The sequence below is a fragment of the Cebus imitator genome, unplaced genomic scaffold (genome assembly GCF_001604975.1).
Source record: "Cebus imitator isolate Cc_AM_T3 unplaced genomic scaffold, Cebus_imitator-1.0 Scaffold204, whole genome shotgun sequence".
Classification (NCBI taxonomy): Eukaryota; Metazoa; Chordata; class Mammalia; order Primates; family Cebidae; genus Cebus; species Cebus imitator.
In genome coordinates, this window is record NW_016107519.1 from 1,664,301 (window position 1) to 1,691,630 (window position 27,330).

At 37.8% G+C, this 27,330-nt stretch overlaps 1 protein-coding gene and 1 non-coding gene across 2 annotated transcripts in view; both read left to right on the plus strand.

Annotated features, from left to right (window-relative positions):
- The window catches only part of MICU2 (mitochondrial calcium uptake 2), a 109,252-nt gene that overhangs the window by 30,844 nt on the left and 51,078 nt on the right, over positions 1-27,330 (plus strand). Inside the window, exons 2-4 of the mRNA XM_037745573.1 lie at positions 6,805-6,946; positions 26,126-26,157; positions 26,246-26,321. Coding sequence (XP_037601501.1) covers positions 6,805-6,946; positions 26,126-26,157; positions 26,246-26,321 — 250 coding nt within the window. The remainder of the gene's footprint in view (positions 1-6,804; positions 6,947-26,125; positions 26,158-26,245; positions 26,322-27,330) is intronic.
- On the plus strand, positions 15,583-15,685 carry LOC119474045. The gene has a single exon (XR_005203345.1). It is a non-coding gene; the product is annotated as a U6 spliceosomal RNA (small nuclear RNA).

Sequence of the window (27,330 nt, forward strand, 5' to 3'; positions counted from 1 at the left end):
ATTTGCCATACGTTTCCCTCGACTGTAAATTAGCAGCATTTGGACCTTAGCCACTTGTACCCAACATTTATCAGAAGTAGTTAATAAGCAAACTGGTTAATCAAGCATGGTATGGAATTCAAAAGACCTGACTTCTGTTCCTTTGCACAGAAGTGTTGGAGTAGATGATCTCTAAGTCCCTTTTACCTCTTAAAATTCTATGTCGAATGTCAGTTGTAGTCCCAATATATGTAAGGCACCAGGCCAAATGCTTTGCACAGCACAGTGAAACAAAGATGAAATTTATGCTTCAAGAGTTTAGTTGAAAAATTAGACAAAAAAAGACAGCTTGTTTTTTATTTCAGTGCATTCATGGAAATGATATAATAAGGTACCTTTTTTCTTCTTGGGAACAATATTGTGGTTAGTAAATTCTTAACCATTAAATCTATCCAGTACATCTGAGATTTGTTCAGAATTATTATAAACATGAAGTAAAGCAAGCTAAGCCTGACAGATGAATAAAGGGTTAAAAGTGGTATTGGGAAATTAATCTTCCAAATTATATGAAATAAGCATAAATATAGAATGCACATTGATTATATTAGTGATCTTTTAAAATGTCTTTATAAAATTCAACTACTGTATGATAAAGATGACCTAAATAAAACTATGCTGATTCATCAACTTGGAATTAGAAAGGCCCTGGTAATTTCAGAACAATACTTTTTTTTTTTTCCTTTACATAAATTGTTGTAGCAAAGAAACACATTCAATGCATCCTACTTACTTTAAATTTGATTGAACTAGGAAAGTAATACATACCATTTAGGAACTGGACAACAGTTAGCCCAGGGACTAAATGATGACTAATTCTAGTTTGGTTCTTTATTATTTATTCTCTGGAGTCTAGCTTAAATCCTGTTCTTTTCATAAACATGTTCTCAACTATCATTACCCACACACTGCTTTTTCTGTTTTCCTAATTTATCTTATTCTAACAGGAGGTAGTATAGGATAGTGGTTGAGATGGTGGGGTTGATGTCATACTGCCTAAGCTCTCTCAATCTAGGCAAGCCGGTTAACTTTCACAAGCTTTAAGTGTTTTGATTCTGTTTTTTGGTAAAATGAGGATAGTGTCCACTATTAAGGGCATTGTGAAGATTGAGTGAGAACATGTATGTAAAGATGTTAGCACCCTGCTCTGCATATATGACATACTTAACAAACATTAGATACTATTGTTCATATTTACTACCACCGAGTTGCCCCCTTGATTCTTAAGTGTTCTGTCTCTTCCTAGAGTCTCCTCAAATTAGTAAATGCTCCATTAAGTGTTTTCTTCAGAGAAAGTGAGACTTAGGATGAAGAGAAAGACTCTAATAGTAGGAGATAGTGACTTGGGGGCTTGCTTTGTATACTTAATAAGGAAACTAGTAGGATTACAATCTGCCATGGTGATGACCTCCAGATGATAATTTTGTACTCTATAAGCAGAGTGCGAGAGGTAGTGGAGAGGATTAGGAAAAGGAGAGACGTTATTAGTGCTGACAGTGGGAGTTGAAAGGTGTTGGGTAGTGGAATAGGTTTATTTAGACAGTGGAGTAGCAGGAAGGAAAAGCTACCATACCAAAATGAATTGAGGGGGATGTTGATAGGGTTGTTGGAAGGTTTTATACCACACCATGTACTGGTAGACTTACGGCAGTGGGACAAATTTGGAGGTCATTTTTATGTAAGTGACCTTCTAAATTCATGGTCTGCCATTCAGTGACAGCTTCAACTCAGAAACAACCTCTGAAAGAAAGCGAGCTTTCATTTCAATTCCTCTACCTTGTGTTGTTCACTAAAGCGGTTATTTACCCAAAATTGAAAGGAATGACAGTTAACCTTTCAACGCAGCAAGGCACTTCCCTGAATAACGGACTCTTCTCAAGCCTCTTCAAAAATGTTATCCTGTGTAAGTTATAGGCATATATAAGCATATAAAACTGGTAACCATAAGATGGAGGAGTTTGTGCGGTCTAAACCTCCTGTAAGAAAAACAAACAGAATTTCTTTGAAAATAGTTTTTACACTCACTTCCAAGATGTACCAGCAGAAACCTCCTGTAAGTACCAACAGTGACAGGTGCTTGTAGCACAGGAAACTCACCCCTTCTTCAACAGTTGATTTGATTTGCCACACATCACTAGTGAACAGCTCGGTGGCATTCTGACTGTTTATCTTTTAGGGCAAGATACCCTGATTCTGAACTCACTTGGGTTGGGTTGGCATGAGCTGTATCCTACTGAAAAAAATACCCCACCTAGGTCCACTTAGACTTCTGCACGTGGAGTAAATAAAGCCATGATGGAGCCCATGAGAATTCCCAGGAGGCGAGCAGTCCAGATGGTGACGAAGGAAAGGGCCAGGCAGGCAGGTGAAACAGAATCTCGACTGGCCAAGGCCTGGCAAGATTGGATTTCCCAGGGGTTGAGTAAAAAGAGCGTAGGGAAATATATATTTTCAGTTTCTGAAGACACTGTGTGCATGCAGCTCTGACCTCCCACTTTAGGGGACTCTGGCTGCTGCTCAGTTTTATCTGGGCAAGTGATACATTCCTGTAGGAACAAGTGGCGGCGAAGCCTCTTTCTAAACGTTTCCGCTCCTTCCTCCAGTCATCTTTGGGGCTGGCGGGTGGGACACACTAGTGAATAAGCACTGTGTGCCACAAGTTTTTATGCAGAGGATGGAAGGAAGTTTTGTCCCACAGGCCCCAAGATAAATATAATTTTAAAGCAATTAAAGCCTGCTTCAGTGGGAGAGTTTCCGTACAACATGCTGGTGATATTCCTTCAATTTTTTTTGGTTGTTTTTTTGTTTTTTCATTAAAGTCCATTGATCGTCAAAAAAACCCAGGAAAATGCAACTAAGGAGAAAACAAATGTCCAACCAAGATCTAAGAACCCAGACCTATGGAGGAGACGTCGCACTCGACTGCTGGGTGCGCACAAGGGGGCAGGAGGGGCGATCCCCATGGATCCTGGCCACTGCCATGGGAAACACAGGAGGGAGGCCAGGCAGCTGGCTGGGTGGTTATGGTAACCGCTGCACGATGACAGCATTGAGCAGGTTGGCTTCATTCAGGGTCTGGCTCTTGTCAGCCAGCTCTTTGTTTGGGAAAGTAGTCATGAGGATAAAGCTGGTTGCAGCCATGGCCGGCCGGGCATCCGCGACGAAGAGTCAGATGTCACTGATCCTGTGGCTGTGGTTAAATTTCTGCACCAGCCTCCTGCCGTCTGCAAGCCAAATTTGGATATTTGTGATAGACTCTGATTCATTGATGAAAATGGAAGAGCTGGCTTCGGCTTCATTTTCTGCCTGTTGGGCTAGAGAGCTGGTACTCAAAACCTGCAGGTTCTGCTTCACAGTTGTTCTTTGACCTGCTGACTTGTGACTTGCAGAAACTTAGGCAGTAGTCCTGACCTGATAAAGACCCTCCACCACCCCTGTAAGTTTGCTTCCTATGCAGGTTTGGGAGAGGAGGGCCGTTGGGCTCTTGGATGGAACCATCTCCCCATTAAACAAACAAGAGACTTAGAATCCATGCTGACTCAGGAGCTCCTGGTTTGGAATTGTAATGTGTCTCCATCCTCTTTCCAACAGTCCTTTCCAACAGATCTTCACCAGTCTCTTTCTCTTTCCTGCTTCACCCCTGCAATGAGCCAAGAACCAACACTACATCCACCTAGAACTGCAGAAGGGCTTGTGGTTTCAACCAAGACCCATCCTGAGAAAGAGACTTGGCTTGATGCTTTTGATCGCAAAGTTCCCACACTGACAGTGGCCTGCTGGGACAATTGCCTCTGTCATGGTGTATCCTCCAGCAGGTGGAGATTACTGTGGAACCTACATATGGGTCTGGAAAAACTGTACACTGTTGTCACCTTGACCATTAAAAACCAGAATGAGGAGGAAAAAAAAAAGAAATTAGTTTTTATATCTTGCTGTAAGAAAATGGAAGGTTAATGTTTTTACTTCTTGATGAGATTCGGTATTAATTAGGACCAGGAAAGGGTAAGTTTGCTACAAGATAAAGGACAACCAGAAGAAACACAGAGTTGATGGCTGGTTTTGTTATGGAACCAGTAGAAGACAGAGATAAATGAGTAGCTGACCTTTTTTAGTTGGTTGAGGTTTGGAAAGAAGAGCTTGTTTATTTTTACAAAAAGGATTAAATTGTTGGTTGAAAACATATATATATGTGTGTGTATATATATATATATATATAATTTTTTTTTTTTTTTTGCCAGCCATGAACAACTTAGATATCAGGAAATTTAAAAGAGACAACACTCACTTAGGAATATGAGAATATACTTTTTTTCTGTATAGACTGTTTAACTTTGTTAATCTTATATATTAGCATTATAGATATAAAAATTATCTAAACAGTGTATATGCCCATGTTCAGCTTCTTTCACTTCTCTAATATATGCTGTGTTCTCTCTTATATCTAGGACTTGGTAAATGCCATGACCTTTACTGAGAATACTCTTAGCCACCTTCTCATCCCTATCTCAGCCATATACTTTCTTATAAATTCATTGCCAGAACGCTTAGTACTTTCTGATGGGAATTAGTTTATCTACTACTGTTTTCCTACAGATATTTAATAACAATTTGTTAAATAAAATGGTATATCTATTGCTACGTATATTTATATTTTACTATGTGTGTACGTATATTTGCCTCGTGTATAAAATGTTCAGAAAGTATCAGTAAAGTTTAGTTTTCTGATTACTGGCATAGGTATGGACTTACATGATTAAAACATTCACCTTGAGTTACTTTTGTAGTAGTCATTTAAGGGGAAAAAAAGGAAAGGCATAGGGTACAGATCATTGCAATATTATTGATATTCTGTACATGTGCAGTATTCTGGTAGGCACTGACAACACAAAAGATTTGTAAAACCAGCTGCTCAAGGAAGCCTATTATCTAATTAAGCGAGAGAATTCATTCTGGTCAGAGAACTGAAATCAGCCAAAAAAAGAGGGTTGGCAGCTTTGAATTTGGAGAGATTTAAGCAACTGGAATTCATGTTTTTCCCATTTCAATTCAAGTCAGCAGTCACTGAACATTGCCTGTGTGTCAGGGAATTATAGGATCAGTATTAAGTGTGAAATGTAGGTGACATGTCCAGGAAGGATACCATAGTCAAGTTAGAGCAGCACTCCAGGATGCAGTTAGAAAGCAGTCCAGGATGAAAGCCTGCTATTGGATTCCACAGGTAATATGTTCTTGTATCAAGAGTCTTGCATTGACATAAGTATCTGGTAACTGCTGTGTCATCTTCCTCCAGTCTCCCTAGTTCACAGTGCCCAGTCATGTTAGGAGGATAGTGTGGTAGTTAAGAGATCAAAACCCTTTAAGTCACACCTCATTTTTTAGCCTGTCTCTGCCATTTACTCTTCAGTTTCTGTATCTACTTCTGTATCTACTGTTCAAAGTTATTGTGAGGATTAACTAATCTATGTGAAGTACTTAATTAGTACAGTGCCTAGCACATAGAAGGTGCTCAATGAAAAGTTAGTTATAAAGAGTTCAATACTGGCCGAGCGCGGTGGCTCACGCCTGTAAACCAAGCACTTTGGAGGCCAAGGCGGGCGGATCAGCTGAGGACGGGAGTTCAAGACCAGCATGACCAACATGGTGAAACCCTGTCTTAAAAAAAAAAAAAAAAAATAGATTTCAATACTGTCTTCATTAGCACTTAGTCAGGGTCTAAGTCCTGCTGCCTGAGGTGCAGACTCTTCCACTACAATATTTTACCCATCCTTCTTCTAGCTCCTTCTACCCATTGTTCTCTCACATTTCTGAAAACAGCTGTCTGTCTAATATGTCATATTTTATCTTTATGAAAGCACAACTTTACATGATCTGTTGCCCTCCTGTCTCTCTTCTGCCACTCTTTTTCCTCAGTCACTCTGGTACTATTGGCCTTTCCTCTGTTCCTTGACCAAGCTTGTTCCCAAGTCATGGATTTTCTGCTTACTTAGAACACTCTTCCAGAGAGCCCAGGACACACTAACTCCACCTAACTTAGTCTCTAAATGTTACCTCTTTAGAAAGACCATCTTAAGATATTAAGAATATCTTAAGATGGTCTTTCTGACTATCTTAAGATATTACCACTTTATCCCTTTCTTATCCTGCTTTATATTTCTTTGTAGTGCTTCTTACCATTTTATTTATTTTATTTTTTATTTTTTGAAACAGTCAAAACTTTTTTTTTTTTTTTTTTTTTTTTTNATGGTCTGTCACCAGGCTGGAGTTCAGTGGCTCAATCTTGGGTCAGTGCAACCTCTGCCCCCTGGGTTCAAGCAATCCTCTGCCTCAGCTTCCCAAGTAGCTGGGATTACAGGTGCCCAGCACCACGCCCAGCTAATTTTTGTATTTTCAGTAGAGACAGGGTTTCACCACATTAGCCAGGATTGTCTCAGTCTCTTGACCTCATGATCTGCCCACCTTAGCCTCCCAAAGTGCTAGGATTACAGGCATAAGCCACCGCACCTGACCTGTTTTACAATATTTTATACATTTATTCATTACTTGTCATTTTCCCTCTTTGGAATATCACATCCCCCAAGTAAGTCTTATTCACTGCTGTATCATCAGTGCAAAGTAGGGACTCAGTTAATATTTGTTAAATGAATGATTTTAAAAGTTTGGGGATTGTCAGATCCAAGCATGAAAATTACTTTTTAAAGATTGTCTTAGAAATGACTGTTTGAGAATAACACTGAAAAAATCTTAAATTGCAATGTATTTTTCTTTTAGAAAAATGTTGAACATGGAATAATAGGGAAACTGTCTCTTCGTAAGCAACGCTTTATGCAGTTTTCTTCACTGGAACATGAAGGAGAATATTATATGACACCACGAGACTTCCTCTTCTCAGTGATGTTTGAGCAAATAGAACGTGAGTTGGGTCTTTTTCTTTTATAAAATCAAACTTTAGGGCTGAAAACCCTGTTTTTCAGGATTGATAACACCTTTTCTTCATTTTAATGATCATCTTTGTACCATGCATTTGCTTACTATTTAGACTTTTCTTATGACACTGCTTAAACTTTTATATTTATCTTAAAAATAGTTGTTTTGTATATAGGTTTCTCTAAAGAGACAGGAAAAATAGTTTATGTTTTAAATGCCACTAAATATGTCATTAGTAATTACTTTGTCCATGTTTTGAATTGAGCCAAAAAAAATGAAACGAGATTTGAGAAGTTAGGAGAGAGCTCCTTAATGCAGTCATGACATCATAGGTAGGAAATCCTGGAACAAATGAGGAACAAGAAGTTGAAAAACTATAATTCCATGATTTTATTTCATAAGCAGCCAACTTGCATTTATTTCCCATTTCAGAAATTCTTAGTTTTGTTATCTAAACTAGTCCTCACTTTGCATAGAGTAGATTTGGCCCCATCTCTCTGCCCATATTGACGAAGGAGTCTATGAAAACTTGTTGGCTTTCTCACACCTTCCAAAGTGTACTGGAATACTCTATAAATATGCAGCAGCTGAAATGGGTGAGAGCAAGGTGAGCAGTCAGCATAGTAGATTGAATTGGAAGAGGCTGAGAGGATATGGGACAGCATCCTAAACATCAAAGGATGCTGAACAAAACCAAAATGAGTGATCATGTTGTATTCTAGGGACAATCAATTCACTAATCACTGGAACCAAAGGATTACTTTGAACAGTAGTGAGGAGTCAAATTGAAAAACAGATAGGTCTGGATTATCTAGAAGACTTCAGTGACCCTCTCCAACCACCAGATGAATGGTATTTGGCAGGGATGCGTGGACTTCATCTTGAATCCTGAGGGAGCATTGAAGATTTGTGAGCAGAAAAATAAGGTGGTTAAAATATGTTCAGATTTTTGGGGTGGGGGGAGTTGTTTTTTGTTTTGAGACAGAGCCTTGCTCTGTCTCCCAGACTGGAGTGCAGTGGCACAATCTTGACTCACTGCAACCTCTGCCTCCCGGTTCAAGCAATTCTCCTGCCTTAGCCTCCTGAGTAGCTGGGATTATAGGCACCCACCACCACGCCTGGCTAATTTTTGTATTTTTAGTAGAGATGAGATTTTACCATGTTGGCCAGGCTGGTCTCAACCTCCTGACCTCAGGCGATCTGCACGCCTTGGCCTCCCAAAGTGCTAGGATTGTAGGCGTGAGCTACTGCACCTGGCCTTGGTTTTTGTTTTGTTTTGTTTTGTTTTGTTTTGTTTACAGCTTTTTTGCAGGGAAGTTTGTGTGTATCAGAAACCTTAAAGATACTTACCGACATAATGCAGTAAGTTTACAACATAAGTAATCAAAGATATGCAAAAAGATTTCTCTTAAAAAGTAGTTTAGCCTCTGACATGTAATGCACTTAGTCATCTTGAATTGCCCTTAGATTCATCAGAGAATTGAAGTCACACTGACCTGGAAACTGGAGGCAAGCAGATCCATAGAGTCAGCTTACTGCCAACAGAAACCACTGAGAACCCAATAATGGAGCCAGCTTCAGGTGGGAATATTGAAAGAGTAATTAATTGCTAGAATCTGAGTGTGAACTAGCTTGAGAGATAACTACTGAAGAACCAGCCACTGAGAAGCCCATATGCTTTTGTGAGTTTTACCTTGAAGAGCTCCACCAGGTTCTCACAGTGAAGATCTAAGAAAAATGCTCTTCCCACTCACTCATTGGGAGGGAAAACTAGCCATTTTTAGATACTCCCGGAGAATTTCATTTTCCTTAACAAAGGCCTGCACAGAAAGAAAACTATTTTACTGGAGCCCAGCCAACCTGGGACGATGGAAATTCCCAAATCTGGCTCCCTCTGGCCCTCTTGTCTCACCAAAGGGAGTGGAAAAACAAAAAAACTGAGAAGTGCTTTTGAAGAACACAGCCCTTCACAGACACACAGTCTGACTAAAAGACTGAGAACTGATCATAGGACTGTCCAATCCCTACCTTTCTTTCCCCCTCACCACCACATTGATAGAGCAGGCCCTTGTACAATAATAAGGCAGTACTGAAGATACTGAAAGAACTTACCTCTCAGATCTTGTTTAAGGAGAGAAAAGACAACAGGGGAGAAAAAAAAAAAGGCACCAGGGGGCGGGGTGCGATGGCTCATGCCTGTAATCCCAGCGCTTTGGGAAGCTGAGGCAGCTGGATCACAAGGTCAGGAGTTCGAGACCAGCCTGTCCAACATAATGAAACCCCGTCTACTAAAGATACAAAAAATTAGCCAGGCATAGTGGCGCATGCCTATAATCCCAGCTACTTCGGAGGCTGAGGTGGGAGAATCACCTGAACCCAGAAGGCGAAGGTTGCATTGAGCTGTGATTGAGCCATTGCACTCCAGCCTGGGCGACAGGGCGAGACTCTGTCTCAAAAATAAATAAATAAATAAAAGCACCAGAGGAAATTTTAGCCTCTGTCACCTACAACTACAGTAAACACAACTGGTTCCTAGCCAGATAAACATAAAAGGCCAGTCTACCTCAGTAACTTTTACCCAATACATCATGCCTCACTTACAACAAAAAAGTCACAAGTTATGCTAAAAAGAAAAAGCACAATCTGAAAAGACAAAGCAAACATCAGTATCAGATTCTTATATAACAGATATTTGGAATTATCAGACCAGGAATTTAAAATAACATGATTAATATGCCAAGGGCTCTAATGGAAAAAATGCACAGCATTTAAAAATGGGTAATGTAAGCAGAGGCAGGGAAATTCTTGGAACAAACCAAAAGAAAATGCTTGAAATCAAAAATAGTGTAACAGAAATGAAGAACACCTTTGAAATTAGCCAGACATGGTAGCACACACCTGTAGTCCTGGCTACTTCAGAGGCTGAGTCAGGAAGATCACTTGAGCCCAAGAGTTTGAGGCTACCGTGAGCTATGATTGCACCACTGCACCCCAGCCTGGGTAACAGAGCAAGACCCTGACTCAAAAAAAAAAAAAAAAAAAAAACACAAAAAAAAAAAAAAAAAAAAAAAAAAAAAAATGCATTTGATGGGCTCATCAGTATAACGGAACTGGTTGAGAAACAAATCAGTGAGCTTGAAGATATGTCAATAGAAACTTCCCAACTTGAAAAGCAAAGAGGAATAAAAAGAGAAGGCCAGGCGCAGTGGCTCATGCCTATAATCCCAGCACTTTGGGAAGCCAAGGTGGATGGAGCACGAGATCACGGGTTTGAGACCAGCCTAACCAATATGGTGAAACCTCGTCTCTACTAAAATACTACTAAAAATACAAAAATTAGCCAGGCATGGTGGCACATGTCTGTAATCCTAGCTACTCAGGAGGCTGAGGCAGGAGAATTGCTTGAACTCGGGAGGCAGAGGTTGCACTGAGCCAAGATTGCGCCACTGCACTCCGGCTTGGGCGACAGAGTGAGACTCCATCTCAAAAACAAAACAAAAAAAAGACTGAGAAAAACAGAATATTCAAGAACTGTGGGTCAGTTACAAAAGGTGTAACATGTAAGTAATAGAAATACCAGAAAGAAAGAGGAAAAGAAATATTTGAAATCATAATGACAGAGAATTTTCCAAAATTATTAACAAACATCAAGCCATAGATTCAAGAAGTTCACAGAAAAACACCAAGCAGAATAAATATCAAGAAATGCCTAGGTATATCATATTCAAACTACAGAAAAATTTTAAGAAACAAAGAGAAAAAATATTGAAAGAAGCCAAAGAAGCAAAAACTCCTTATCTAATAGACATTAGATAAGAATTGTGTCATTTCTTTTTGTAAATCAGTAAGCAGTAAGAGGATGGATAAAATATTTAAAATTTTGAAAGAAAAATTTGCCAGTGTAGAATTCTATATCCAGTAAAAACTATCCTTCAAAAATGAAAATGAAATACATTCTCAGACAAACAAAAATCGAGAGAATTTGTTACCAGTGGATCTAATTTACAAGAAATGTTTAAATAAGTTATTTAGAAAGAAGGAAATTATATATCAGGAACTTGGCATGAAGAAAGGAAGAGAGTTAAGTTAGAAAAGGAATACATGAGTATAAAATTAAATCCCATTTTTTAAATTGATGTAACAGATAACAGTTTAATCAAAATAATAGCAACACAGTATTGGATAATCAGATTATGTGGATAAGTGAAATGTATAACAGCAGTGGTATAAAGGACAGGAGGGAGAAATTGAGAATGCGTCATTATAAGATACTTGCACTACCCATGAAGCAGTATAGTGTTATTTGAAAGTGGACTTAGATTAGTTGCAAATATATATTGCAAAATTTGGGACAACCACTGAAAAAAATTTTTTTAAGAAATAGAATTGACATGCTAAGAGAGAAGAGAAAATAAAGTTATATAAAATACTCAGCTAAAACCAAAGAAGGCAAAAAAAGAGTGGAAGACAAAAAAAAAATATGAAAAAAACTCAAGTGTAATGAATAAAAAATGATTAGATATGGTAGATATCAATCCAGCTATATCGACAATCACTGTAGATATGTATTTTATGTATGTTGTCTATAAGAAACCCACTTTAAATACCAAGATACAGATAGAGTAATTCCTAACACTAATCAAAAGAAGGCCAACTTGGGAGAAGTCCTCTCTCTACTAAAAATACAAAAATTAGCCGGGCATGGTGGTGAGCATCTGTAGTCCCAGCTACTCAGGAGGCTGAGGCAGGAGAATCACTTCAACCCAGAGGCGGAGGTTGCAGTGAGCAAGATCACACCACTACTCTTCAGCCTGGGCAAGACGACTCTGGATCAAGACTCCGTCTTGGAAAAAAAAAAAAAAAAAAGGAAACTACTGCTTTGGAAAATAATTTAGAACTATTTTATAAAGTGAAACCAGCATAACTTTTGACATACAAATCCCATTCCTGTATATACCCTATATGCAATAAGAATGTTTGCCCATGTGCTTTGGATATATGTATAAGAATGCTTATAGTAGCAGTGTTACATTACCAGAAAAAGCTGGAAACAACTCAAATGACTGGATAAATAAACTGTGCTACAGTGTATTCACACAATGGAATTTTACTGAGTAAAAGCGAACAAACTTAGTTAATCAACTTTTATCATGGCAGCATGAGTAACTCCCTTGGCCCACTCCCCACTGAAACTGGTGAAAAAAATTTAAGACCTTTCCTTAAAGTCTCTGGAAGTGGTCTTAGAGTCGTACAGCACATTAAAAAAAAAAATCACCTGTTTAAGAAAATCTACTAAAATTGGATAAGAAAAGTAAGAGTCTATGATACTTGAACTAAGAACTCCCTCCCTACCCTGTCCAAGTTTGTTGAATGGAAACCCATTCCAAACTGGTGTAGCCAAAAGGGTTTCCTCTTCCCTCAGTAGCCATTCAGAGGGCTTTCTTCCCTGAGAAACAGGACGTCAGCATTTCTCATCCTGCCGCCAGCTACTTGTTGCTGAGGCTAGTTCTGCGGAGTGCAGCTGAGAAGTGGGAGCTCCCTTCTCCCACTCAACCCTCACCTGTGAAATGGAGGTTCCACCTTGGACTCTGAGTCAGGAGGTGAATACTGGGACCCCGATTGCTCTTGTCTCAACTTGTAAGACAGGTTCCACACTGAGAGAGGCAAGTCAAGAAGACCTGAAGTTACACCATTGGACCCATTCACAGTCCCAGAGCCCTAGCCCCGAGATTTTGTGGGGTGAGAAGTGGAGGGTATGGGGAACAGGTAAAACAAATAGCTCCTTATCTCTTCCCAAAGAAACTGACTTTACTGTCAACAGAAAATGGAGAAGTGCAAGCCTAAGATCCACTCTCAAAAACTGGTGGAGGTTGTGTTGAAAGGTAATTGGGAGGACATTGACAAATTCAATGAAAGTAACAGGCTAAACTGTAGGCTGACTGCTTTGCCGAAGAGAACTAGGGAGAGAGACAACTGTAAGGAGCCCTCTTGGGGTCGTAACAAATATTAAACACTGACCATGGAAATTATTCCTTCAGAGGACCCCAAATTAGTGGAGCTTAACATCTTGGTATGGTCAAGAAAAAGGAAACTAGAGTGCTGCCAAAATTACTGTCATCCCAGGATGACTGTAGGCATACCCAAAACCGCCTCCCTGAGGAGCAGCGTCAGAGGCTTAACACTAGGGGGGACAGTCTTCATAAAATAATGCAGCCTGGCACTAAACAAATAAATAGCAAATAAGCAAATAGCGGTAACAACCCTGGGAGAGCAGGGAATTACTAATAGTACCCAGAGTTGCTATAGTATATTATCTGAAAGATGAGATTTCCTAACAGAAAATTGTGAAATGTGCAAAAAAACAGGAACATATGACCCTACTGAACAAAAGCAGGCAACAGAAACTGCTTGTGATTGCAACCAGATATCAAATATAGCAGAAAAAAGACTTCAGAATAGCCATTGTAAATGTATTCAAGGAACTAAAATAAACCATGATTAGAGATTATAATGTTTCCACTTTTATTATTCATTGGAATGCAATTAAACTATCAGAAGGCATTTAGCTAAATCAAGAATGCAGTAATTTTGCAGGCCAAATAATACATCCTTTATGCATATGATGTACTTCATCTTCATTTTTCATCATGGATAAGAATAATAATAATATTGGTTGCATTCCTACAGATCATGATGAACAGCAAAATAAGGAAACACAGGGCCAACCCACTGACCCATGATCTCCATGAATAAACAGAAAGATAAAAAACAATGTAAGATTTATTAGATCCTAAACTTATTTTTACCTGGTATTTATCTTTTGGGATTTTTTGCAAATAATAGACTTTATTAGTAGTAATTGATGAGGCTTATGTAAACCATCTCCCCATGCTCCTCTCAAGTAGATACTCAGTCTTCCTGGTTCCGTGGTAGGCTTGAGGGAAAACTGTCATCCTCAGTCCTCCAGTGTGCACTCTGAGAACTGTCAGCTGTGCTGCTTTGAGACCTGGCTTATCTAGCCAGAATTCCATTTTCCCTTCTTTACATTCTTTTCTACTGAATCTCTATAACCTTATAGTTCTTTAGTTCTCATTTCCAGTGACCTTCATTCTTATTCATGTCCCATGTCCATTACCTGGAATTGTCCCAGTTTTAAAATCTCAGAATCCCATTCTCTGGCAACAGCTTATTGTTGTCTCTACCTTGCCTACTTTCTAATACCCAGTACACCTGTTCTCAGATTTAATAAATTTTCTAGTCTCAACTATCCCATTGTTCCCAAGCTCTTTGCTCCTCCTGGATCATTTTCCTCCCTTGTAGCTACAGGTTTGTCATTTTGTCACTGTTTAATAACTACTTGCAAATATCTTTCCCATTTGTTTTTCTTATCGGACTTAGCCTGCTGTCAGCTTTGGGAGAAAATCATGTGATTGTGCAGATTGGGGCCACTAAATTCGTAGTCTTCACCTTCACCTAGAGTTTTCAAATCATTTTACACATGAATTAGCTTTCTCCTATTTGCTTCATCAGCTCTACCCAGCTGCTTTTTTCAAACTTTTTATCACATCCTTTTTTCACTTTTATGATATTATTTGACCTATTTTTAACTGAGCAAATTAAGGCCATAAGCTAGGGAGTTCTTCAGATCTCTCCCTTACTACCCAAGAACTTGCCTACATGCTTCCTGGCCTTTTAAACTAGAAGGAGTGCTCTTGCCCTGCTAAGGCTGATTCCTCCGCCCCCTCCTCTAGTTCCACCACTTTTCTCCACTGTCTCATTCTTTAAAACTTCCTTTCTTTCATGTCTTGACTATCCTGAAAACTCCATAGACATTAGAGATGTAAATTTAAGAGTCTTCAATATATAAGTGCTATTTCAAGCTAAAATACTTTATGAGATCTCAAAATTTACTTTATGAGAAAATTTAAATAAAGCATTTCAAGGAAGAAGGAGTAATCAACTATGAAAAATGCTGTTGAGAAATCAAGTCAGATGAGGACTAAGAATTGACCGTTGGATTTGGCAATATGAGGGTTGTTGGTGACCTTTATAAGAACGGTTTTGGTGCATTGGTATAAACACCAAAGCCCGACTAGAGTGGGTTTAGGAAAAAATGGGAAAAACAAAAAATAGACCCCAGAGTGGCTTGCCATAAAGAAAAAGAGATGAAGCAACAGACAGCGGTGGAAATGCGATCAAGAGGATTTTTTAACGCATGTTGGTAGATGAGAAGGGAAAACTTGGCAGTGCAGGAAGAAGGAAGAATTTCTAAAACAAGTCCTTGTGAAGACAAGAGGGGAAAGAGTATGAGAGCACAGTGGAAGCTTGGATTAGGTGGGAGCACAGAGTTCCTTCATAATAGCAGGAGAAAAGGTACACACACCGCAGGGCTTCTAATGGCAACTGGTCAAGTTGTTTATTGTCTTTCTTTCTTTCTCAGTGAATTAGGAAACCAGGCCATCAGCTGAGAGTAAAGAAAGGTACAGTATTGGAGGTTTACAGAAATAGCCTTATAAAACAGTAAGAAAGTTGATCGATTGAGAAATACAATATGGCCACCAGTAGCCTTATTAAAGTCCCACTTGAAGTTTTTAATTATGAAGTTAAACTAAGTCTATGTTCTTGCTTCAGCAGCACGTATACTAAAATTAGAAAAATACAGAGAAGATTAGCATGGCCCCTGCACAAGGATGACACGTAAATTCGTGAAGCATTCCATATATTTTTTAAAGTATAAAAAAATAAATAAAATAAGCCTGTTTAGCATGATTGTGGTTCTTTTTCTCCACTGTTTTCAGCTGCAAACGTGCTGCTATGGAATAGGCAGAGAGTTGGATCTAGCCAGCGTTGGGATTAGCCAAGAGCATATAACAAAATGAAAGAGAGGCAAGGAAGTAGATGTGTATACAAGGGAAACGGTCTGATGGTTGACCATGGAAGCTGAGCCAGGTGGCAAGTTAGGACATGAGCAAGTGAGAAATAGTGGAAAGAGCGTAGACTCAAATAGATTGTAGGGCCCAGTGAGATCAAAGGATAGTTGTAGTCCACACACATAAGTGAAGGACAAAAGAAGAATGGGCATTACTGTATAGTTGAAAGTACAGGTCCTAGAAAAGGACAGAAAGTGAGTTTGAACATTCACTCTACCACTTAGCAGTATTGCATCTGTGGGCAAAGTTATATAAACTCTTTCAGCCTAGGTTTCCTCATCAGTAAAATGGGAGTGCTAATAGTACCTGCCTCAAAGCATTGTTGTGAAGATCCAATAGCACAAGTAGAGAGCAAAGTACCTGGCATATAGGAGGCTCTGAAACTTAACTGTCATTCTTCTTAAGGAAAATGCAAAAGTATTGGCAGTTATTATAACAATTCTTCAACCATGGGTGATTTTAGGTTTTTTAAAAATTATTTTCTATATCTAACTTTTAAAGATTTTATAATGAATGTTATTCCTATAATTGGTAGACCCCTACAAAAGTTTTTGTTTATTTTGCTTTGTTTTGTTTAGGAGATAGGGCCTTGCTCTGTGGCCCAGGCTGGAGTACAGGGGTGCTCTCGTAGCTCCCTGCCGCCTCAACCTCCTAGGTTCAAGCAGTTCCCCCATCTCAGTCTCCCAGGTAGCTAGGACCACAGGCACATGCCACTGCGCTCAGCTAATTTTTTAATTTTTTGTAGAGACAGAGGTTTTGCTTGGTTGTCCAGGCTGCTCTTAAACTCCAGGCTTCAAGTGATCCTCTTGTCTTGGCCTCTCAAAGCACTGGATTATAGGTGTAAAACACCATCCCTGGCAGGAAGTATTTTTAAGTGCAACTCAGCATTAAGTTGAAACTGGAAACCAAAAATTAATACATTAATGTAACAAAAAGTATCTGGGCTGAGATAGAGTGGATATTGCCTTAGGTTCTAAGTTAAAGCAAGCAGATATCTGTAGCTCCCGTGTATGCAGCTAGACCTTACAATCATTGTTGGTAATAATATTTAATGGAAACTAAAACAGTACTATCTCTGCCCTTTAAAAACGTCTACTCTACCACCTGTTAGACTGTGATTTTAGCTTAAATTCTTTGAAGGTTCTTTTTACACATCCAGGAGCCTGAGGCCACAACTTAAACCTCTGTTAAATTCTTAATAACTAGCTGAGGGTAAGCAAAAATGGGTCGCAAAACAGATACCACTTATTAAAGTCCCACTTGAGGTTATTATTATAAAGTTAAAGTGAGTTTGTTCAGCATAATTATGGTTATTTTTCTCCACCATGTTCAGCTGCACAAGTGCTGAACTGCAAAGAGGCCTTTAGAAAGACACCACAGAGTTTTGCCCTATGTGGTGTTGACTGCTCCTTATACCAGTATACGGTATGCCCTTATTTAAACTTACAGCATAAGAGATTTTGTTGCAAATAAATAAGTAAATAATAAATAAATGGCCAACCCGGACAGCCAAATTCAGATTAACCAGTTCATTGCTCTCAAAGAGTTATAATTACGGTGACCATAGAATTTATTATGGTGCATGTGTCAGAGTTGCTCGTGTGACCCCACGTCTTTGCGAATTTATCTTGGACTTTGAAATTCCACAAATGAATCTTAAATTTGAAAACTAATTGCAGTTAAACTATGTAGTTCTTGTTTTTGCCACCGCATACCGTCGCTTAATCTGATTTGGGGCTCATCTCCTAATCTCTCTGAGATTGTTTCCTGCTCTGTAAAATTGAGTATCAGTTATCTAATGTGATAATAGAATTTCACAAACTTGCCTGATAGTAAATTTGCCAGAGGCCTTTGTTTAAAGACTCTCAAGCTTGTCTTCCCCTTCCCCGACCTTGGGAAATTTTGATTCATAAGGTCTGAGAGCAGTAGAATCCATGTATACTCTCCCACCATCTGTCTACCTACCTTTCTTAGATTCTTGTATGCTTAGCAAGTACCCTCCAGGTGACTGTTTCATCAGACAAGTTTGAGGAATATTTATAACATATGTGAAGGTGTCTGGAGATGCCAGGTGTCAACTGTTGTAAAGGGTGGCATATTGCAGTAAAACCGGACCTGGAGACAGTCCTCTCTCCACAGCTTCACTAGCCCAGTTGTAACCGTGGGTAAACTACCTGACCTGGCCTGTTTCCAGATGTATAAAATAACAGTGTCTACCATTTAGTGTTGTTGACATGATTAAATTAGAGAATGTGAGAAGACCTGTAGCTGCTATAGGTTAAAACTAATATTTTCAGTTAAAAGTCTAAAAGTTTAAAAGATTAAAGCCGCCTATCCACAAAATCTGTATTAAGACCTTAACCATATTCATCAGGTAAACATTAGCAGCTACATATTTTAGATTAAGAAATAAGACGTTTCTATAATAAAACCTATGTTCATGTTAGAAACTGAAACATTACAAAGCATAAAGCAGAAAATAAAGTCAACCAGATTGTCACCACCATTCAGAAATAACCAACATTAACACACTTATTTTTACAAATTTGAGACCATCCTTTAGCTTTATATTGCTGTTTTTATATCCTAATTTTTTATATATAATGGATGGTGAGTTATTTTCCTTGTTAATAATTTTTTTTTTTCGTGACAGAGTTTTGCTCTTGTTGCCCAGGCTGGAGTGCAGTGGCACAATCTCAGCTCACTGCAACCTCCACCTCCTGGATTCAAGTGATTCTCTTGCCTCAGCCTCCCAAGTAGCTGGGATTACAGGCATGTGCCACCACACCAGGCTAATTTTATATTTTAGTAGAGACAGGGTTTCTCCATCTTGGTTAGGCTGGTCTTGAACTCCTGACCTCAGGTGATCTGCCCGCCTTGGCCTCCCAAAGTGTTAGGATTACAGGCGTGAGCCACCATGCCCCACCTCCAATAAATATGTTTTCTAAAATATTGGTTTTGTGACTGCACAACACTGTTTTATTAATATGCCATAATTTATTTAATTGGTTCCCTAGTGGTAGGACATTTGCCTATATTTTTTCCAATCTTACGAGTAATGCTATAGTGAATATAGATTTTCATATATCTTTGACTCTTCTTCCTTGATGATCTTATCCACATCAGTGATTGACCTGTTTCCTTAACACTGATTTTCACACCCCGTATCTCCAGATCAGACTTCTCACCTGACCACGAGACCGATATATTCCTTGTCTCTTGAACATCTCTAAGTAGTACCAGAGGCATCTCAGGTGAACAACTCCATATGCACTGCAGATGCTCTGCCCCCATCCCCACCCCAAGTACACATAGACACCCGTGTCTACCCCATCTACAGTTCCTCTGTTAACAGCCTCAAGTCAAGGTCTGTCTTACTTGACATCATATTCCCAACCTAGCACAGTGCCTGGTACAGATGTTGGATAGATTCGTAAATACATCAATCAGTACAAACTATTATGTAATGAAATAAGTTAAAATCTATACATTTCTTTAAATTTGTATTTGATTTACCTTATGTAACAGGCACTGTGTTAGGCCTTGGGGATATAGTGGTGAATAAAACATACTATTATTACATTGATAGAATTCATGATGTAGTGTAGGAGCTTCAGTAATAGACTAAAATCTGACAACATTTCAGCAGAGAGATCAAAGAGGGCTAGAATAGTAAGAGATTTCACAGAGGATATGAGAAGAATGGATAGAATTTCCCTAGGTAAAGCAGAAAAAGGAAGAATATGGTATATGAGGAGATAACTTATTAAGATGCTGTAGCATTTGTATTTTCAAAAATGAAAATACTATTTCTGGTCCCACATGCTCTTCTAGAACCTTATCACTCCCCATCAAAAGTGGAGCCTGTGTCCCTCCCCTTGAACCTTTGTGGCTGCCTCAACTCATAGAGCATGTGCGGTAGAGACATTATGAGACTTCTGAGACCAGGTAATAAAAGGCAATATGTACATAAAGCCAGCTGCTAATATTCTTAATGACGATAGATGGAATGTTTTGTCCCTAAGATCGGGAACTAGGCAAGGCTGTCCATTTTCACTACTTGTCTTCAACATTGTACTGGAAGATCTAGCCAATGCAAAAAGGGAAGACAAAGAAATGAGACCTCCACATATAAAAGGGAGAAATAAAGCTGTCTTTGTTTATACACAGCATGATTACCTATGTAGAACATGCCAAAGAATCTGTCAATATTAAAGCTATTAGAACTAATAAGAAAGTTTATCAGGGTCACAGGATAGAGCACCACTGTATAAAAATCAGTTGTATTTTTTATACTAGCAATCTCAGATGTGTCATGCCGAGCTTCTGCAGGCCTCCAGCTATTGTTAACACCTTCCCGACCACCTAGCTCCAGATAAAATAGAAATCATTAGATAGGAACCACCTCAGCCTCCTCTGCCAAAACTACTCGCCTTGGCACTCAGCTTCTCCTGCCTTCTCACCACAATAGAAGAGACTGGCAGGACTTGCCATCTGGTCCTAGAACATTCCAACACATTCCTATTTCAGAACTTAACACAACATGTGCATAATGCTTTTAACCTCAATTTTCTGAGCTAATTCATACTAATACGTAAGAGCTTAAGCAGCTCATATTTGGAGCTTTCCCTTACTTCTCCCACCCCCACGTTATAAAATCTCTTAGCTGCTGTATTTTCCCTTTAGATCATTTGTAATTAAATATGTTCTTATTATTTCATAATGCTTGAGGTGGCCAAAAAAAAAAAAAAAAGAAGTCTTTTTATCCTTTCCAAAACAACTTAAATGTATTTGAAAACTATACTTTGGAGATTGGCAAGGAAGCCAGTTTTAGGCATTAGGCATTTTAGGGAATAACCATTTGTCTCCCTTCAGAAAAAATACAGCCAGAGAATATCTTTACACTCACTATTTAAATATTCCAGCAAACATAAACAAGCCATATATTTTGTTGAAGGAAAATAGCACACTGCATTTGTTCTCTTTTTTTCTTCAGTTACTACTTAAAATGTTTTGTTTGTTGATTTTTATTTTTTAATTGACACATAATTGTACATATTTATGGGGTACATGCTGACGTTGCAGTACATGTAATGTGTAGTGATCATATCAGGGTAATTAATATATGCATCTCAAACATTTATCATTTCTTTGTGTTGAGAACTTTCAGTTTCCTCCTCCTAGATCTTTCAAACTATGTAATGTATTATTGCTCACTGTAGTCACCCTATAGTAGCATATAGAACACTAGAACTTTGCCCCCCAGTCTTGCTGTAATTTTGTATCCTTTAACAAATCTCTTCCTATCCCTCTCTTCCTCGCACCCTTCCCAGCCTCTAGAATACCCTGTTCTACTTTTTACTTCGATGAGATCAACTTTTTTTTTTGAGATGGAGTTTCCCTCTTGATGGAGTACCATGACGCAGTCTCAGCTCACTGCAACCTCCGCCTCCTGGGTTCAAGCGATTCTCCTGCCTCAGCCTCCCGAGTAACTGGGATTACAGGCATGCGCCACCACACCCAGCCAATATTTGTATTTTTATTAGAGACAGAGTTTCACCATGTTGGTCAGGCTGGTCTTGAACTCCTGACCTCAGGTGATTGCCCGCCTCAGCCTCCCAAAGCACTGGGATTACAGGTGTGAGCCACCGCACCCAGCCAAAATCAACTTTTTTTTAGCTCCCACATATCAGTGAGAATATTGGGTGTTTAACTTTTGGTTCTTGACTAATTTCACTTAGGATAATGTCCTTCAGTTCTATCCATGTTGCTGTTACTGACAAGATTTTATTTTTTTAATGGCTGAATAATATTCCATTGTGTGCGTATACCGCATTTTCATTATCTGTTCTTCATCTGTTGTTGGACACTTAGATTGATTCCATGTCTTGGCTGTTTCAAATACTGTTGCAGTAAACATGGTGGGAGATGCAGATGCCTCTTTGATACATTGATTTTTTTTTCCTTTGGATGAATGGCATGTGGTGGGGTTGCTGGATCATATGGTAATTCTGTTTTTAGTTTTGTGAGGACTTTTTTTCTACTTCTGTGAGGAGTGTCATTGTTTTTTTCATAGGGATTACGTTGGATCTGCAGATTGCTGTGAATAGTGTGGTCCTTTTAACAACATTAATTCTTCTGATCCATGTGCAGGAGATGTTTTTCTGTTTGTCTGGAGTTAATGCCCATCAGAAGTTACTGTCTCGGTTTCTTTCATCAGGGTTCTGTAGTTATTTTTGTGAAGGTTTTTCACCTCCTCAGTTAAATTTATTCCCAGTTTTTTTTGTTTGTTTTTTTTTGTTTTTGTTTTTGTTTTTTTTTTGTGTGTGTGTGTGTGTACCCATTGCAAATAGGATTTGCCTTCTTGATTTCTTAGTTCATTGGTTGCATATAGAAAATGCTACTGATTTTTCTATGTTGATTTTATATCTGCAACATTACTGAATTTGTTTATTCTAAGAGTTTTTTGGTAGAGTCTTTAGGTTTTTCTATGTATAAGATCATGTTGTCTGCAAATAGGAACAGTTTGACTTCTTCCTTTCCAATTTGGATGCCCTTTATTTTTCTTTCTCTTGCCTGATTGCTCTGGCCAGGACTTCCAGTTCTGTGTTGAATAAGAGGGGTGAGAGTGAGCAGCATCCTTGTCTCATTCCAGTTCTTAGAAGAAAAGCTGAGAGCTTTTAGTGTGATGTTAGCTGTGGCTTTTACCACTTTTATTAGTGATATGAGGAAGGTTAGTTTTGCTAATGCATCATCTTCTGCCTTGGTTTCCATAATAGCTGTGACTGAATAAAAGTATGTATTAGAGTAATTATCCCTGTCTTATGCTGATTCAATATCAATGTCAACTTTTCCCATACATTTATGAAAAAGTTACGCAAAGAAGCAAATGTGTCTATTGTCTAATTTTTATGTATGGGAAGATTCCTAACCTCTACAATATGAAATTAGGTTATGTAGTGCTGGTATTGTTTTTGTAATTATGATTATCAAATAATTTTATTTTAGCTAGAGGCAGATTTATTTGATCTGTAAGAACGCTTAATGTGTATAGATGCAACTTTATTATTTTAAGTATTAAAAGGTCTGCTTACCTATAACAAGATATGCTGTATCTGGATTTTACTTCATAAATGCTCTGTAAATAGTGAAAAAACACATGGTGGACTCTCTAGTGTAGGTGGAATCCTTTTCATTATACTTCCTGAGCCAAAATTCTGTCCTAGTGCTCCTGCAAAAACAAAAAAACCCAATGTGTTTTTCTTGTTTTCATATTCATACGAAGAAACATTACAATCTCAATTCTAGATCATTTTTCCTGTTTTTTTGCCCCATTCTGTTATTTTCCCCCATTCTGTTATTTTCATATTATAAGTGCATGAGTACATATAAAATAGCTGTGAAAATAATGAGACTAAATTTTTTATTTGTGTGAATGTGGAAATAGCCAAAGAAAGAGAGACAGGAGCCACCCCCTATACCCCACATTGAAAAAAACAAACTCAAGCAAAAACAGAAGGAAAAATTGGATTATTTGCCAGATGGGTTTTATCCTTAAATAGAAAAATATTGTCCAGAAATACTTAGGTATATTTAATGTGGCCTTGCCTTGTTACTGATGTCAGGAGAAATAAGGTCATGGCTCCTGGTGTGCAGGTCGGACCATGGACCTCTTACTTTGCTGCTCTTGTTTTTTTTCTGATGCAGCCTGTGAGCAAGTAGTATAGAGTAAGAAGCCTGGGTGAGACAACCGTCTACCTAAACAAATCCTACCACAGTGTCCTGGATTTGAAACACCACACCCTCTCATAATACTCAGGGAAAAGTACATTAACTGAAGAGAAAGAGGAAGCAGGAGAGAATAGGTGTTCACTCCTAGTGTCTCTTCCTTGTCTTTTTTTAAATCTAAAAGTGAATCTTATATAAAATAATAGCTTCTAAACTTTTAGCCAAAAAGTTAATTTCTTATTTTCTAATCATTTATTCCATTTCAATTTTTAAAAAAGAATTTCAAGAGGGGTTTTTATAACTTAAACTGCATTAAGTATGTGGTTTTCCCACTTGTGATGATCAAATTTTTATATACATATCAAATAGAACTTGTAATCTACATGAAGTCATCAAAAGCAGCAAAACTGCCTCTATAATCTTACCGTGCATAATTATTCAGTTTTTACTGTGCATAATTATTCACTTTTGTTAAGTGTTGAAAGTAGGTCACAGGTTCTTTTTCCTTTTACGACTACCATGGAATTCAAAGAGTCTAACACCTGTTTTTGAAAACTCTATATGAAATATGAAAATAAATCCTTCAATGCCCATATTGTTACCTAATTCCTATTGCCAATTTGTTTTACATGTAAAATGGTATAATTATCCAAAAGACAGGGACCTGGATAAGAAGACATTGTGAAATTTTTTCTGACTTGTTTATTCAGTTATTCGGTCAACAGATATTTAAATGTTTAGCACTGACCTACATAAAAGTAAGACAAGTATGAAATCTGCCTCCATAGATTTTATAATTTATTTTTTACCTGTATTTCCGGCATTATATTATTCAATTAGTTCATGACTTTATTGTGGTATTTCATTCACATAGTAATGAATTTTATTGGCTTAGCTATTTGGCAGCCAGACTTCTAGCTGCAGGGAAGCAAATATTACCCTCTTTACTCACTCAGTTTCAAGTAGAAGGATTTTTTTTTTACAGATTTCTGAAAGACCAAAAAGGAATCTAGCCTTCAAACAGATAAAACTCCTTAGAAATAATCTGATTTTAAAGAAACTCTTAGATACCATCCATTTTGCTACCTCAAATTCTTGTTCCTCTTCTGCCTTCAAAACGTCAATCATTGCTTTCTAGAATACTTTCTAAGTTGGGTGTAAAGCTTAATCTCCTTTTTAAAAATAGATAAGACTAATTTTAATTGTCTAAAAATAAAAGAGCACATGAATGAATATTTGTGGCATAACTCTAGGAAAAGCATAGAAATATTGACCAGTTTCTTTTTTAAATTAATTGACTGTGTAAAGATAAGTAAATACATGTATTACACAGTTTTCTGGAGTTCATTATCAGCATTATGTTACTATATTATATACACATTCACTCACTTCCGTTTTTACATTAAATTGTAATTTTTATCTATTGGATTATTTGGTACTATGACACCACCTAACAGTAGATTCTGGGGCTCTTTGGCTTTGGCTGTCACCTAATAGTTTCTCCAATGAATAAAAATTATCCGAAAATAACAACTCCTAAGCTTACAAACATAGTCATAGATGTTTCTAAAAAGTATGTAGTCATATTCACAACTAAATGTTTTGGTTAATAATGTAAAAATAAAGTCTTGACAGTTTACTAACACCAAATAATAGAATTTGCCCTTGTAGATTTATCTTCCAAATTATGCAACCCAAACTGTAGAAAAGGCACATCTAAAAGCACTCATTTTTTTTTTAATGTGCCACCTGAATATTCACAGACTGTGTAATTGTACTGAAGGAGCTTCATAGACAAGATAATTTTGAGATCAGTAAGCAAAGTTAGTGCTATATATACTTATATAAGAGACAAAAATAAAACATTTTTCAGTTTTGTTCTAGATGTTTAAAATGAGGCTATCATCAGAATAACTCCTAAAAAAAAAAAAAAAAGAAACAGTATCATGGCTTTAGAATTATGGTGGATATGAGGAAAGTTATATAGAAAATGAAGAAGATGGCTTGAAAACCTGAAAGCATTTTAAATCTCTGTTATCCAATAGGAAGTTATTTAAAGTGACTATTTTAGAATGGATGGTTATGTTGGCTAGACTTTTACATTGGACTGGAGAGTATAAGCCTAAGAGGACTTTCCAGATTTACAAAAAAAAGGAAGCTTTCTAAATCATGAGTGTTTTTTTCTAAATCAATTAAACTGAAAAAGAGAGTGGTTTTAATAATCATATGGCTCAGACAACTAAGATAAGTCATAGATGGTTATATACGATTTCATATGTATGAAATAGGGTGAGTGAAATTGAAAATGGATCTTGCAAAAAATTATAGTGTCTTTGTGTTTAGTCTTAGAATTCTCTGACTCATAATTATGGTTTAAGGTGTTAACTAAAATTACAGGTCTTTTTAAATAAATATTTGATTGTTTTGTCTTTTAAATAATTTTCTTTCTGCAACTTGAGTTTTACCAAAGAAAATGGATACTAAATAATGTTTGTTCTTTGTTGTAGGTAAAACTTTGGTCAAGAAACTGACAAAAAAGGTAAGCAACATGTGGGAGGAGGTGGGGTTTGTTTTTGGTAAGATAGAAAATGAACTTTTAGTTAAAATTTTAATATGTGTGTTCAAAGGACATCGAGGATACACTGTCAGGGATCCAAACAGCTGGTTGTGGATCAACTTTTTTCAGAGACCTTGGCGATAAAGGTAATTTTGATATGTTGCTAAATTTCTAGTTATGTGTTTTATTTAACTGAAGTATTATCAAGGAATTACAGTATGAGATCTCCACCATGTTATTTAACAGGTGTTTATAAAACATAATAACATAGTAAGTAGGAGGTAACTTTTTCAAAGTCTCTGAGCAATTACAGATAAATTATTAAAACATCAATGTTAATTAAAGCCCTGGAAGAGGGGATGAGGCAGAGTATTTAAAATAAAAGATAAGAAGCCTCCAAGAGCATCCAGAAGAGCACCACTATTTAAGGGAGTAGATGGGGCAGAGTGATCAGAGAGGTAGAGGAACACCAATAGAGTGTTATTACAGAAGCCAAGCAGAAAGTGTTAAAGAAATTTATCAAATATGAAAACCAAGTAAATTTAGGGAGTTGAGTGAGCCAAGGACTGAGAAGTATCCATTATATTTAGCAGCTGGAAGTGTTTGACATTCTAGCAAGTACAGTGGCGCCTTGTTATCCATGGGGTATTGGTTCTAGGAGCTCCCTTGGATACCAAAATCCAAGAATGCCCAAGACCCTGATATAAAATGGCATCATATTTGCATATGACCTACAAATATCCTCCCATATAGTTCAGATCATCCCTAGATTACTTATAATACCTAATACAATGTAAATAGTTGTTATATTCTATAACTTATTTTTTTTATTTGTATTGGTGGTTTTTTTTGTTTGTTTTGTTTTGTTTTTGAGATAGGGTCTTGCTCTGTTGCTGGGTTAAAGTGCAGTGGCACAATCATAGCTCACTATACCATCAAACTCTAGGGCCCAAGCAATCCTCCTGCTGCAGCCTCTTGAATAGCTGGGGCTACAGGTGTGCACCACCACACCTGGCTAATTTTTTTTAATTTTTTTATAGCCGGGAGTCTCACTATTTTGTCCAGGCTGGCCTCAAACTCCTGGACTCAAGCAGTCCTCCAGATTTGACCTTTGAACGTGATGGTATTACAGGCGTGAGCCACCACACTTGGCCT